General features: G+C 36.8%; 1 protein-coding gene across 3 annotated transcripts in view; it reads right to left on the bottom strand.

The window, feature by feature from the left end:
* Positions 1-12,103: 12,103 nt before the first annotated feature.
* drd3 (dopamine receptor D3) overlaps positions 12,104-16,735 on the bottom strand; it is a 48,865-nt gene continuing 44,233 nt past the window's right edge. For all 3 annotated transcript variants that reach the window (XM_015395310.1, XM_015395312.1, XM_015395313.1), the window contains one exon: positions 12,104-13,063. In XM_015395310.1, the coding sequence (XP_015250796.1) occupies positions 12,867-13,063 (197 nt within the window). In that variant the 3' untranslated portion in view covers positions 12,104-12,866. The remainder of the gene's footprint in view (positions 13,064-16,735) is intronic.

Raw genomic sequence — 16,735 nt, 5'->3', positions numbered from 1 at the left:
TGGATTCTGACAAAACAAAATGATAATAGCTACGCTTACGACCTCCTGTGCTGCCATTTTTGTTTTGGTTCAGCTGTGCTTTTGTCACAGCAAGAAGTCCTGCCTTAAACAATAATACCAACCTACTGTACAATACCACCCAACTCCAACTTAACTGGCCAACCTGTTTTGGGCATGTCTTAGACTTAGTTGAAGGAGAAATAGTACAGGAATATGGGTGTGGGAAAAATCTATTTCATATATCATAATTGTACGCTGCTCAATATAATACAGATTTTTCAGTTCTTTATATTCATGATAGCGCCATGGAGCCCTTTTGCTGTGCCGTGCAGCACCATTTCTGTAGTTAAGACATTCCCAGGAAAAGACGTTAACGGACCCAAACTCCAAACAACAAGGATTCTGATAAACATATACAGCACTTGCTTTTTCTATATATTTCATTTTCATAGCTTGGTAAAATTTTACAATATATGGTGATTCTCAATGCATCCATTATTAAATAGGCTAGCAAAGTAGTATTTTAGTAGTGAAGTAAAGTAGCACAGATTTACTATAAGTAACAGTTCCTATGGCAAAAATACTTTTTGCATATCCCTGTTTGGCACAGTTCGGTTATAACAACAGCCATAGCATTTATTTGTGACTTTAAATGAGTTTTAAGGTATACCCTATCATCTAAACAGACACCTAAGGTATTAAAATTAAATAAGAATTTACTAATTTTAGCCCCTATAATTAGTTCTGTCTACCAGGCCAAAGGTTTCCTTAAGCCTGATTTGTAGCACTTCAAAGGTGACTTTTCAATTGTCTAGTTTCTCTAAGTTAATTTCTGGGTACACCTGGCATTCAGCATGTATGGAGCATTTAAAAGTGCTATTTAAATCACTATTTAAAGAAATTATGCAAGCATTATTGAGGATTTAAAAGCCTTATTTCCTGTAGCCTTCCTTTTGCACATTCTGGTCTTTACTTAATCTATGGAAACCTCTATGGAAGGTTCCAGAAGGATTAACTGCGTCAATAATGAATGCTCCCGTACCTCTTTTTGAAAATGTTTTGGAATAATTTTTTATGACATAAAAGTATTTTTAAACAGTGTGTAGTTTGAAGATAAAGTTGAATCGTTCCACTTGAACAGGATATCTCTATATTTTCCACTCTAGAAGTAAATCCTCAAGAATTCATCCTAACTCCATATGATAAGTGCCATTTACCTGACAGTAAAACCAATCCCACTGCATGTTACAGGTGGCACTGTATGTTAACATATTATTCCCTGCCAACATGCTGAAACTAATTTGCCACCACTGTAGGATTAGTTACATCCTAACATGTGACCATGCAACCTCAAAATGGCACATAGCATTCATTAAGGCAACAACAGAGACAGGGAGGAGAGGGTGATTATCATTGTTCACTGGTGGGAGGAAAAGTGTTGGATAAAAGAAGGCTGTGACAGACTCAAGGGTTGTTGGCATTACTGACTGTAATCAACATCTTGATCCATCCATCCATCATCACTACCCATTGTTAAATCCTGTAAGTGCCTATCACAGGGCATGTTTGTCCACCCACAGATTCTCACAAAAAGCCAGTTTAAAATACACCATGAATAAAGAGGGAACCAGATGGAGAACTGCCAGTTTTGCAAGAGTCAGCGTCATCAATTCATCCTTTCATTGCACATGCAAGTAGTATGTTTGAATACAAAAAACCCATCAATCGGTACACTGTTTACAAATGTTTAGCAATACAAATATACAGTAAAGTTGAAGTTTCTTCACATAACTTTTAGCACCCCATAGTAATTACACAGTAGCAGCTGTCATTCAGGGAAGCTTCCTCTTCCTCCTGAGCTGCGCTGATAAACATGCAAGTGCTGCATTTCATTCATCATTTGCTTCCTACATGTAACAGCAAAAATAAAAAGGTTGCAAGCCTCCCCATAAGTTAGACCTATTCAGGAAAATTCTGCCCAACACAAATGCATACACAAGAAATCAAAGCACCTGTTTATGCTTCCACAGACATGAATACACCTGTGAGTACTTCTCTACCCATAGGCCATGCATGTGCTCTCTCATGCATATCTGTATTGCACAATATCAATTTGTATCCCAGAAGTGATGCAAAGCAGAAAGCTCAAATCAGTTTGCACAGCAGATTTCACAATGTCAAGATTTGTAGCATTTAATAGCTTTGAAATGTTCTTTTGTCCTGTGAGCAGCAGACCATTACATTAGTTTATACAACAATAATCACGTGTCCCTTTTAGCTTATAGGTCAGAGAAGGCAATATTGTCTCAACCAAGGTAATCAGGTGCTAATCATAAAACCAGGAGAGTTGATTATATGTTGCACTCAATGGGACAAGAATTGTAGGAACCTGGCAGGCTCCACTTTGATGTCTGTGGGCAGAATATTTCTGAAGTTTGCCCCTTACCCTTGATGCTTCAAAATGCCAACACATTTTGAACAATCTTGTGCATCCATCGAAGTGGAAGCAGTTTGGAGGGGCTGTATCATGACTCCATACCGGTGTTAAAACCAAGTCCTGTAAAGACAAATATGAGCAAGCCTGGTGAGGAAGAAATTGACTGGTTTGCACAGACTGTAGATCTCAACCAGACAGAGAAACATTGGGATAAATTAAACAGGCCATCTTGCGAAACATCAAGGCTTTACTTAACAAATGTACTTCAGAAAGTCATTAAGAAAGTTATATGTGTAAACCCCCCTAGAAGAGCTGGAGGTGTTATGAGCCCAAGGGACGTCATAAATTAAGAATAAGATATTGTTCAAGTTTATATGTATGTGAAAGCAGAAAAGGTAATTATTTTAGAAATGTGGTGTACGCACTTTAATGTACGTACAGGGGATTTGAATTTAATGAAGAAAGGTAGGGCAGACACAAGGGTGGGAAAAGACATAACAGAAGCAGAGCGTAAGCAAGTAAGGAAGGACATAATGAAGGAAAGAAAGAGCAGACATGTTTAAGATAGGAATTGAGGACATGACAGAGGTCAGAATATAGGAAACTAGGACAGAATGATAGGCAAAATGAGTAAACAATGAGAGGAAAAAAGGAAAGACATTTGGGAGACATCCAAACAGAAGAAAGGACAGGAGAAAGACAGGACAGTTAAGAGTAACCAGATGTACTGATTTGCATGAAACAGTTCCGTATTTTTCACTTCTGTCCCTCTGTCGCACAAATCAAAACAATTCCCCGTGTTTGAGTCAAATTATGGGTCAAATTAGAAAAAAAAAGTTGGAAAAAAATATTCACAGGCACTTTTTCTAAATGCAAAGAAAGCAGAGCTGCAGTCTATATTTTAAAGCAGTACAACATTGTAGAAAAATAAAAAATATTAATTTTATGTGGAAATACATCTACAGGTAAATATCTTATCTCTTGGTCCTAAAAAAAGACACATTTTTTCTTACCAATACTTAATATCTAGTGGTTGAAAAAAAACAGACAACTGCTGCAATTACATGTTTTCCTTTATCCTAATAGTTTATTAGATATTTCACAAATGAAAATATGTTGATGCGGTAACCATTTCATGGTGTATAATGCTGAGTAGTAATGAGAGTAGTTAAAGCACAATCTGCATGTTGTCATTAGCAGATGTTTTTGTACTGACAGAAAACTCATAAAAAGTAAAAACCAAAGCAATAACAGTTTATGTTTTCTTTATTGCTCATCGGACAACAATTGCTCTTTACGCTCAAAGATAAATATTAGTAAATATGGGATACTTTTTGGTGTATGTTGTTGGGATATTAAGTTCAATGCCCATTCAGGTAGGATGCCAATTAATGTTGTGATTTTATGTTCTATTCAATTCCCAGCTGGCTGGGATTTATATTTCTGATATCTTTAGATGTTGATTATTTGATTATATATCTTATTTAATCAGATATTATTTCATCTCTTATATATTGTTTATGAAAACACGCCCTACTAGCTGTGTGTTAGAACAATAAATCAAAGAGTGATTCGAGCACTAATCATAGTGAAACAGTTAATTCTGCACATACATGGAATAAACTCACAACTTCTGTTCAAACTATAAGAGTTTTTTAACAAAATCATTCAGCTCCAAGTCAAATCTTTTTCAGTTTAACACTCTCAACTAAGACTAGTGAAACTACTTAACTAAACTACTATGTACAAAGAGGAAGGGGAAAATATGGTTGAAAACCATATTACAGTTTAAGATGGATTTTGAGTTTGAAAACCAAAGTTTATCTTTAAGAACTTGGAATATGATTATTAGCTTTTCACTAATTTAGAGAAATTTCAATTTTTTGAGACCAATTCACAATGCAAATCCATGAGGTGAATAAAACATTATTTGGCCAAATAATGTTTTATTAAATGATTTGCTTAATCAAGAACCAATAACCTTTAGGCAAAGGATTCTAAACCCTATTTGAAATAGCTAGCAGAAAATAGACATCAGGATTCCATTAAATGACTCTTGGTCATACTCTGTAATCGAAATGTAATGAGCATATGAGGAACACATGAACACTAATGTAGGGTGACCAAACGCCCGTATTTCCCGGGACATGTACGTATTTCATGTCCTGTCCCTGGCGTCCCGGGTTTTTTTTGGGAAAGTGAGGAAATGTCCTGTTTTTTAAAATTACCTTCATTGGACCATTAAATTTACAGGCTCTAGAGCACTGCGCACAGCGCGGCGTGTGACGTAATCCCTGAGCCGCGTCAGTGTGGGCAGCCCTGTTCTTAATCAGAAGATAGATAGCGTGGCTGTCAGTACGGCAACAACATGCCAAAGCGCAAATGTATGTTTATCGATGTATGTTTATGTCCAATAGAGGTGCAAGGGATCTGAAAAGGCACCTGGACACTGAATGTAAAGATAGTCTATTGACATGTTTTTTTCATTTTTGGTACAGTAGCTACATTTTTTTTATTATTTTTGCTACACAAGAGGTATTTTTTTGTTAATTAGCTCATTTGTTAATAAATTTTTTCCAATAGCCTACAGAACAGACATTATTTCATTCATAACTGAGGCTGAGTATCATGTGTTATTGGGAGTTGAGGGTTATTTTTAACTTTTATTGTTAAGTGAGGGATGTTTAGATGAGAAACTATTTCTTTCATTGTGCTATTCATTCATTACAGGAATTGTTAAGCATTTTTTAATAAATACATTTTTAATAAAATTATCATTTGTTATTGGAGTTATTGCTGTTGACTTTTACTGAAAAGCATTTTTAATAAACCAACTGTAAGTATGTTATTGTCGGATTACGTAGGCCTATGTTAAGTGAGTGCCACAGACATCTCTATGCATGGGAACAGAGATCCCACCTATAACTCTTTACCTTGCATGATCGATTCTTATAGGGAAACTTGAATAGTATGTAAAACTCCATTTATATCACAGTTCTTTCAACTGTGAGTAGCATCTGAGACAAAAATTCAGAATATCACATTATGTAATTTTACAAGTAATTGTCTTTCATTTTATTGCATAATAAAAACAAACACAAACACACAACAAACTCCAATCTCTTCACAATTACCAAAGACCAGAGAGAACACCAGGGATAAAGTAGTAGACCTGCTCAAGGCTGGGATTGGCAACAGAAAAATAGCAATAGCTGTTAATGCAATTATAAGAAAATGGAAGAACTTTAAGAGGTTGGTCAGTCTACCTCTGCACCATATTGAGGGGAGGAGGGAATGGGCCATGTTTCAGGAGATACTGACCAGTATCATTCTCTGTGTCATGATTTTTGCACTGATGACTATTTTAATGGTTCATTCCAGTCCCCTGTTTAACTCCACCCAGTTTCTCCTCACCTTTCATCTGTTTCACTTGATCACTTGATCAAGTCACTTGATCTCTTTTTAACTTGCTTGCTCCCACTCACCAGTGCCAGATTATTCTAGCCTTTTTGTGAGAGTTCTCTAGCATACCTCTTTGTGTTCTGATTGCTTGATCCTGACCTGTTCTACTTTTGGACCTCGAGCCTGCCTACAGTGTTCCTGTTTTGATCTGTTTGCCTGACCTGTCTTCGGACTGCTGCTTGTTTCTGCCTGTGGACTGAACCTGGATCTTCTACCTGGATTTCCTTTCGGTACCTGTTCCGGATGTCAGATTTTTTGTCTTGGACTCCTGTGAACCTCTTCGACACTGGCTTAGGCTTTGCTTTCTGGAAAGACCTGCCTTGCTTCATCTGCTTGGATCTGCTCACCATCCAGTTCTTCAGTCTTCAAGGCTTCAGCATCTGGAGCTGTCTGGGCAGTGTTCTTCTTCTCTTCTTTTCTCTCTACTCCCGCCACTAACATTGACTTAGTGCCCAGGTCAGATGTGGCTAAACAAGAGTAACTAGACATGATGTTTTAAGCAATTTAATTGATTGAACAAATAACAGTTATATTAAACAAATCAATAAACTAGTGCACACATGGTACATATTTAAAGGAAATATGTTCAGGATGCAACAAAAAAGTAGATAATTTTGATTAATTTCTGAGGTTAATGGGGGGATAGTTGACCTCCGGATCTCCTAAAAAATATTCTTTAATATCTCTGAAAAGTATCACAAATGATCTTTATTTTATTTATTTATTGCTTCTATTGATTTTTACATATGACCATATTAACTGAAAGAACCTGGACCAATGAAACACTCACCATTCAGTCTATTTGTTGAGTTTTTTCACACCAGTGGGGCTCAAACAGCTGAAGATCCTCCTATTTAATGATGTGGCCCACTTAGACAACTTGTATTGTAATTTTGTATACACAGAGTGTATACAAAACTAAATCTCATTAGTACAGCTTTTCATACAGTAAATTAACATTTACATTCCATAAAGTCCAGCAGTGATCAAATATAAAAAGTGTTTGAGAGGGTCCAGGGTGTAAACACTGTGCATCTGAAACACAGAGTGGTGAACTATCCACAAGGCTCGCAGAAATCACAGTGGACACTGTGTTCTGTGTGAATGCACAATTAGCAAAGGAAGCTTATGATGGGATCCAAAGAAGACAGCCAGGAGGGCTAAGGAGCTGCTCTGCAAGAAGCATCCCAAGGTCCTGTAGTGACCCAGCCAGTCTCCGGACCTGAACCCAGCATAAATGTTAGGAGCTAAAAGTCTGTATTACCTGATGACTGGCCCGACACCTGGAGGATATGGAGATAATCTCTATGGAGGAATGGTCCAAAACCCCTACTATACTGTGTGAAAACCTCGTTAAAACTCCGGAAATGTCTACTATCTGTAGTTGCAAACAAAGCTTTCTGTACCATCTCAGTTTTGTTATTATGATGCATCAAATACAAAAAATCAATGGGATGTTTTTAATTTTTGTAATTTGGTTTCCATCACCAACAATTAAAGATGATGTCTTATAAAAACTTAAGTCGTATACATGCTTTGCAAGTTGGAAAACCTACAAAATTGGCAGTTTAGTTCTCACTGTATCTGTCTAACACACAACCATGTTCATGATAACATATATACTAAGCATATATTATAAATTAGGTACTTTTCATTTACATACTTAGCGAGACTAAAAATAAAATGTGGTTTCAAAGTGTCAGCCTACATAAGGTATCAGTCATCTGTTTACCCGTATTTTGAGCATTTTTCCACATGCAATAAGAAAAAACCTGCCTTTGATTGGGCAGCACAGCCCTGTCAAAATGATTGAAATAACAGAGATTGACTGAGAGTACTGAATATTACTTTACTGCTATAATTTTTTCATCAGCATAAATATGTTTTTGACAGGTAATTGATTACAGTTTTTGTGGGAAAAGAGAATATTTTTATAATGGGACTAGATTTCCAAAACGCTTTCTATGTTGGTTAGAAACCTTATGAGTGCAGTTCATATATTCATCTTTTTGATCTTCCCAGCAGTTGAGTGATTCGCTTGGATAAAGCTAGATTTTCATGGCTCAGTTTATTCATTAACTAGATACTTGAAATGGTTTTGTAATTAGGGTTTAGCAAAAAGGTCTGTGTAGCAAATTTCTAGGAACTAAAAGTAGTGGCTAAATTTATCCAAATGTTAAACCAGCACAATAAAAGCAAATATGAAATAAAACAAGTTTATTCTAATACAACCTATTTTCTAATGTTAATTAAAATGTGGAAGGCTTTAAGACCCTACTGAGCCTTTGATTCTCTTATGTATATTTTACCTCTAAACTCCAGTGAGGAATTGCTTAATCGGACCCGCCTTTTAGCTCACCACCAAGATTCAGATCCATTTTATTCGTAGTTTTCTATCTCTATGAAACCCAGCTATTACTTTGTTAAAACACTCATTCATTAGTCAGTTTCATGTTCTCCAGTTCTTACTCATGCCATCCAGACTCAGCTCTGCTACTTTTGGGGGTGTAATCATTAAGCAGTAGAGAATGATCTAACAGAAATACTCTTGCACTTGATGGCATGTAGCTTCATCAGAGGACTGAGGACACATAGAGATCCAAATTAGACTTCAGATCTGTTTCGCCCCATAGCGCAGCTTCATGCGGTCTTTCCCAGAACCAGCAGGAGGGAAGCAACCAGGACTCTGAACATGCTGAGAATTTAAAGCGTTACCTCTTAGTGGTGGGTGATAGCACATTCATGTGAGGCTGACATAATGTGTAAAATCTATTGCAGCAAAATACTATTGTTTCAAGCATTATTTTTGGATGAATACCTTTTGATCTATTTTTTGTTGAGTAAGCTCCTACGGAGCTTGCATTGCCTTCAAGACACCTAAAGGATGAACCTAAAGGATGCTTTACGATATAAAAACAGTCTGCCATGAAATTGGATGAGTTCTGAGAATGTACACAATCCCAAAGGGTCAAAACACTTTGTTTCAAATGACATCTTAACCTTTCCTCTAGCAACAATTAGAGGAAAATGTAAAAAAAAAAAAAATGCCATCCCTGCTGATAAAAACGCACAGCAATAACCTCTGTTTGTTTTAGCCTTCTGGTTATTTCATTATTGCTGAAAGTTATTATCTTCAATATGTTGTTTATTTAAAAGAAAAGGTGAAAAGGTCTTTTTAAATATTAGTGCTTATGCTTATTGAATTACTGGGAAGTCATCTGGAGGTACTTTACCAAAGCTATATATCTTTTTACCATAAAAGGTGCCATAAACACATTAATTTGGATGGACAAAACAAGTAAATCTTATTTATCATCTAATCTCATTCCAGGCTCCGTTTCATTTATGTTTTGATTACAAACCTGATATATACCTTTCATGATGCCCTCACTATGAATTATGCATTGATTTGATCTCTAAGAAGGCAGAGTTTTCAATTGAGGGGAGACATTAATCTGTGTAATGTATTATTGATGTTTACATTTAGGGGATCACAAGCAGAATTCTTTTCTCACATTACCGCATGCATCCATAAATAAAAGCAAGCATGGATGCACACACGGGGAACACACACTAGGTGCGTCATCTTCATAAGCATCTCCAGCTGCACAAGGCTGAGTTGATGCAAAGGCACAGATCTGTTAGGGGAGCAGGTGTTTGTCTCTAACCAAAATATAAGGAGATGTACAGCAAGCAGTAAGTCCCAATATTTTATATCCCTCACCACCTCCACAATCTGTCTTCAACATTTGCTCTAAAAGACATATTTGACTTGACTTTGTCATTTAATTTCTCCCCATCCTTGACCTGAGACAGACACTTTAACTGATCCAGTATCATTTTTTTTTTTTCAAATGAGTGTGCTGCCTAAATTATTATTATTTTTTTTCTGTCTTTATAAAAATATAAATAAGCCTCAAATTAGTAAAATGGTGTGATTTTGGGTTTTTTAAGTCTTGATTTTCTGTGTGTTTTTTTTTCAGTAAACAATAAATTTAGTAACTTCTGTATTTCTTGGCTTTTTGGATTGTTTTTGCTAGGGTTAAATTCTTAACTTTGGCAGTTTGTGCTTTCTTTTTGCCTTTTTTGTTATTTCGGTATTTCGCCTTATTAGTACGGCTTTGCTTACTTTTGTGTTGAATTTGCTTTTGAGGCCCCTCACCTGAAAAAGCACGATGTAAGTGCTGACCATTTGCTTGAGACTTTCAATGCAACAGCTTAAATCAGTAAGGAGACTAAAGCCATAGCAGAAGTGCATCAACATTGGCAATTGTTAGTGGAATAACATGAATTTGAAAAACCAACGTTAACCTACTAATTTCTGTTGGACTCTAGAGTTCACTTATTTGTGTGTATTTGATGAAAGTATAAATGGCCTAATTAGTCATCTGGCACCAGGTTATTTAGATCTTTTGCTAAGTTCCAGTGCAAAAGCAAAAGATTTCTGTTAGAAATGTTGTGAAATGTTAATAAAACTGTCACACAGACATGCATATATTCACACATACACAAACACACATAATACATCTCTCTATCTTTTTCGGGTCTTTCCTTGGACTTTCATTAATTTCCAACCCATTTCTACTCCACGTGGGATGACTATTTGCTCTGCTCTGGTGTTCTGTGAGCTCAGCATACCACGTCAGGCCAGCATACCCTTAGTAATACGCATTACATAGAGTTTCTCTCTCCGCACGCTGTTTCATTTCGCGATTTAGTCCGGTTGTTGTCATATTTTGTGCATAAAACAACAAAGAAATAAGTCACTAGGTTCGTTACACACATTAGGTTTAAGAACAAACATTGCATGTCTATTAGATGAGGGTCTTATTAAAGAATTATTTGCATTTTTTCATAGAGGATTAAATATTTATAGGGAGAGGATTGTACAGCCCAGTTGACAGCTCTTTAATATGAGCAAATAAAAAAAAAAATGCATCTGTGTATCAATCACATATGTGTTTTTGTGAAAATTGAGACCAATTTAACTCCATATTAAAACCTAACCCTAACCTAAACTCAATTTACACTTGAGTCCAAAACGTGACCCCTGACCTTAGATAAGCAAATATCCTTTAGGGGTCTAGACAATGGGCCCCAGAAGGAGCAGTTGGCCCCCAGAATGTGCTATTTTTTTTTTCAGAAAATGGGCCCCACAATGTCTCAAATACAAACACGAACACACACATACTGGAAGCAGTGTGATGAAGAGAGCTTGTACATACACAATTGTTTAAGAAGGGTACAAAAACCCTTATGACAAAGCAATGTTTTGGAGATTGAGATGATTTCTGTGTACTCCTGACAACCTTACCTCTTAGAAATAAAATTACCTGTCTGAGAGTTATTTTAAAAACATTAAAGGTTTCCACCATTAATCTTTGGGAACGGATTAATAGCAGCTGCAATACCTGTAACAATGATGCATATGTTTTGTTCATATTGTGTGTGGAATCTATTGGAATTTTTCAAAATGTGCAAATGTGGTAACATGGCTTGGTGCTTCATTTAATTAGTTTTTTTGCTAAATGAATTGTAAGGCAATGCATCAAGCTTATTTTTTGCTACGCCTCTGATATGAAAGGCAGATACACCAAAGCATGACAGGGGTAATAATTACAACATAAAGAGTGGATACAGCAAATAAATGATCAAACATTTATAATGCAACTCATATATGCACGTATTTATGCACAATTTATGCACAAAGATAATTCAAAGTCCACACCCATCTTTAGTGCAGCATAATTTGTATTACTTTCTCTTTTTTGTATGCCTTGTGTATGATGCAGTGCTGACATGTCACATAACAAGCTATAGAGGGTTAGGGGTTAGGCTTTTTTTTTTATTGCCAACCCATACATTTTTATAATACTGGTTAACAATGGTGAGCCAGAAGTATAACACTTCCATCAACATATGGTGATATTTACTGTGCTAGCATTTTCCAGCATTAAAAATTAAAGACTCTTATTTTATTTATTTTTTTTATTCTCACTGCATTATTGCTATGCACCTTTGACTTATTTATTTAGATTTTCTTTAATGGCAATATCTTTCACTTATTTTTATTATAATTTTTTTTTATAAAAAAAAATCTTTAACTTATTTAAAGAAAAGTTAAGTTCATGTTTACACATATACCTCTGGACAACAAAATTATTTTGTTTGTTTTTTATTTCATTTACAATGCTCTGCCTTGGTTAATTTGTCCATGGCAAAAATGCTCCTAGTCTGCACTCCTGCTGCAGAGGCTGAAGAGATTGCAAATAAATACAGTTAATAAAAAAAAAAAAAGGGTTTTAACACTTAATTTTCCTTTTTTTATTTCAATGAGTCCACACTGAGCACAATGGCTGCTGCACATATGAAAATCTCCAAAATGACTTTGTGTCTTGGCAGGAACCAGCGCTGTCCTATGGGCACATTTCTAATACATACAGTAGTAGTGAATTTCGATCCGTGCATGCGCAGGTGAGTACCTGAAGGTCATTGAGATGAAGGAGGGGCTGAGTGGGAGAGTTGAGTAACATTACTTAATCCACATGATGTGGATTCAGAAGACCTTTAGATGAACAGGCCCATATATCCATTTATCAGCCTTAAGGCTCCATTTTGGCTCCTAAAGGCTTAAAGATTTATATCATGAACTATGGAGCTGTACCGATGAAAGGTAAATACAGAATACTTTACAAGACAAATCCCCTAAAATAAAAGAGAACACACTGTGCTCTTCAAGACAGTCTGCATATAACAATTAAGGTATTTTATGAGGAATAATACTGTTGAAAATAAAAACCAAGCTTTGAAATACATTTATTGCTTCCCGCATCCTTTAATAGCTGTTTGTTTTCCTCCATTGAAGTTTATCCTGGGGTCACAGTTTACCAAATACGCAAATCCTGAGATATTGCACAAGCACGCAGCATGGTCTCCAATTTAATCTCCTGACATGATTTTATTCGTCTCAGCAGCTGAGGATTTTGATGAAGGCCCTTCTGAACTCAATGTTGAAGGTAGTATAGATGACAGGGTTTAGGGCGCTGTTTACATATCCCAGCCAGGTGAAAGCACTGTAAAGTTCAGGAGGCACGTAGCACGTCCTGCAGTGGGTATTCAGGATATGAGTCACAAAAAAAGGCAGCCAGCAGATGAGGAACACCCCTGAAGCAGGAAGACAGTGGAGCGGTGTGGGGAAAGGACAGCGGAGTACAGGTTGAATGCCATGAAAGTGAAACAAAGAGAAGATAGAGAAAGAGAGAGATAAAAAAAATACGTTAATCATAGTCTTATTTCATGGTTGTTTCCTTTCCCAAAGCTAGACCTCCAAAACACATCAGTGACCAGAATGCAACTGATTTTTTCATTTACTTAATCATATTTAGTTACTTTAACACAATTGTTTTATGTCCTACCCTGCTAACATGAAGCAATTGTGTTAAAGTAACTAAAAAACGATTGCATTCTTTTTTTCAGTGTATCTGAAGACAACATTTTTTATGGAGCTATACACATAAACTGGTTAACTCATGTATGTCACATTACAGTTTCTCTGACATTGACACTGGACAATTGTTGAACTTATTTGTACAGGAAATGGTATCTGCAAGCTGTTAGGGTCACGACCAAATATCTTCAAACACCAAGAATTCCTGTTCACAAATACTGTATATCATTCTGTGAAACATCTTTCATTATTCTGATAAAATACAAACTTAGTTAGCCAAAACAGAAGCTTTTCCTAGGTTTTATGTCTTTAGCTGCCATATTCTTGCTCCTTCGTTCTTAAAAGATATAAATATAAAAAATATAACCGCGGATGACTGGGGGACAGTGATTCGCCTACATGTTATGAATGCTGACATACGATAAATGATAAATTATGAACAATTTAGTTTGTGCCTTCAGGTCGTTGCCCATAGGAAGACGTTACTTGGATATAACCTAATGGAATATCTACAGAACGGCTCCAAATGACACAAGACTCATATGGGTGAGTATAACATGATGTAATAACGTAAAATCAAGGGCCCAATGTAAAAAAAAAAAAAAACAGTGTTCCCCTATAACTATTGAGCGTCACTCCCAGCTGTGGAAGGCGCCTTGTCTGAAGATGGGGGGCTTTAAACGAGAATGGGATGGCTTTTTCCTTCCAACAGAAAAGGAAAGTAGTCGTTACTACGGCAACATAGTGACACCCCATGTGCGTGACTGTAGCTTTGTGGCGCAGGATGACAAATGTCTATGGCCAGATAAAAGTATTTCAAAGAGGACCCTCCATTTTGGAATTAATTACATTCCTTCTTAAACCTAACTTGTGATTTTCCATCAGTGTGACGAAGATACAGCAAACCAAACAAATTTACATTTGGAGGAACGTCTTTTCTCTGCCATCAGGTCACCGTTACATCCACTGCCAAATTCCAGCAAGCCTGCAACTGATGCAGAATTGCTATTTAAGGGCTGAATGGTCCACTCGCCCTAACAACTGTGGGGTTTGGGATGGCACTTGTATTTGTTCCTCTGTGGGAACGCCCAAATTGCACACACGTTTATGTCCCAGAAGATCTAGTACTTGTCAAACTGTGAAGGGATGCACTGTTCCACCAACAAAGCTTTACTTTAAGCTTCAATGAGTTTGAGTTGAACATTTACCCAAACTGAAACAAAAATATATGTCTGTGATCAGTGTTTTAGTTCCTTCAGTTCCAACTGTTTTTAATATTCTTTTTTTGTTTCTACATTTTTTATTTCATTTTATTTGTTTTTTATTTTTTCCTACTTGCTTTGATTCTGTTTTATCTTCCTGTATTTTAATCATGTAAAGCACTTTGCATTGTCTTTGTACTGAATTGTGCTATACAAATAAATTTGCTTTGCCTTGCCTTGCCTTCAGTTACACAGTCTCAATGCAGACAGAGGATATTTACATTGTATTCTCCAAACGCTGTCCTCTCATCTTTTTCATGCTGATGTGTTTTAATTATGTTCATTTATGCAAAACATAACTACATACGTTTGTTTTAGATTCTGGCACAATATAAGTGCTGACCATTTGCTTGAGACTCTGCCACCCCTCTCCACTACTTTGTCTTCTGCAGCTTCTTGCTAACTTATTCATACCTATTAACTTTTTTTACATTTCCTAACATACAAACCTCAGACCTGAATGTCTTTTATTGAGATGTTTTATGATGGATTAACATTAAGTAGCACCTAACTTTGAAGAAAAAAAAATTACATCATTTTCAAAATCTTGCACAGAAAATATGTTAGATATTTACTTTGCCCCCTTAAAAAAGTCCAGTGCATCATCACTGACATTGTGTAACAATCTTTTTTTTTTTTTTTTTACTGACTAAAATTGATGACTGCATTTACATATGTTATTATTGGTGCATTATTACCTCCACTAATAATCAGCCTACTTTTCATAAACAAACAGTTTTATAATATTTTCTACATAAGTCTGGTCACTGACTGTGAGTTTGCTATCTGTTAAGTACAGAAGCTGGCAAGGGCTCAAACGTTACTAATGCATGGAATAACAATGCATTTCCTCTTGCTGGCAGTTCAGTGTGATTGAGAGGCAGTTGTGAGGCTTTGGAGATGCTAGCCGAACAGCTGAAAGTCTGGACTGCTGCAGCACGTTACAGGACTGGAAATGTGCAGCAGCAACACAATAAACAGTTTCACCATCTCCAAGAAAGCAAAAAGACGACTTAAAAGATAAAGAAACTGAAGGCATTAAAAAAAAGAGGTCGAGCAGCGAGCAACCCTTCTCCAGGTGAAAGGCACCAATGAAGGAGAAAGATTTTAAAAAGGAAGCTGAAGTAGCATGTTTCTCCTTGGCAAGTTAAATGTACTGCCTTAATTGGCCTAAATCTAACATTTTCCATTCAGTTTAATTAGACAATGTTACAAGCTACCATAGAAAGGATAACAGCAGATCCTGCCAACATAGACCAATCATGTTGGTACAGATTTGCAGGTGAGTTTAGTGGCTTTCAAAGTCGCTGTGAATGCTGGCATTTCATTACAGAAAATACCAGTGTCATAGTCTTGGCGCTGATGACAGGTCTGTTTACACATTTTATTCTCCTGCCTTGCTCCTCCCAGTTCTCATTACCACTCATCTGATCCACCGGCTAAAATGATTTAAACAGCCTTCTAACCAGTCATCAGTGCCAGATTATTTGAGCCTTTGGTGGGAGTTCTCTAGCGTACCTGTGTTTTCTGACTGTTTAAACCTGATCCAATCTGCCTCTGAGCCTGCCTGATCTTGTTCTGATCTGTTTGCCTGATCTGTCTTTGGATTCCTGCTTGATATCTTCCTTTCTGTAAACCGAACCTGGAACTGTTCCTGACTCCGTTGTGGATTTCCTTTCGGCACCTCTTTGGACCTCTGATCTCATGGCTCTGACTACCGAGCACATCTTCAACATCTGCTTTGGCTCTGCCCTCTGGATTTCCCTGCATTCATTCGTCTGCTCAGCTCTGATCTCCTGTGTGCCGACCTCAGAGACATCAGCGTCTGGGACCCTCTGGGCAATGTCCGCCGTGTTTCATTTCCAGCTGACCGACTGGAACCAACTTCTTCCTCTGGGCTTGGACTGAACTATAAGACCAGGTTTGTGACATGACGTGGTTACGCCTGCATTGGTGAGGCTTTTTGACACATGGGGGCTACTGCTTCCGCAATAGATGTTTGTGGCAGTGACATGCTGAGTTTTAGTGTTTGTTTGAATGAAATACCCCCATTTCACCTCTAGATGACAGTAATTCTTACACAATGTCCCTTTATTAGAAGCAAAATTCAGCTTTTCTGTCCAGCTT

This window comes from Cyprinodon variegatus, unplaced genomic scaffold (assembly GCF_000732505.1).
Source record: "Cyprinodon variegatus isolate N-32 unplaced genomic scaffold, C_variegatus-1.0 Scaffold736, whole genome shotgun sequence".
Lineage (NCBI taxonomy): Eukaryota > Metazoa > Chordata > Actinopteri > Cyprinodontiformes > Cyprinodontidae > Cyprinodon > Cyprinodon variegatus.
This window is presented reverse-complemented; position numbering and strand designations above follow the sequence as displayed.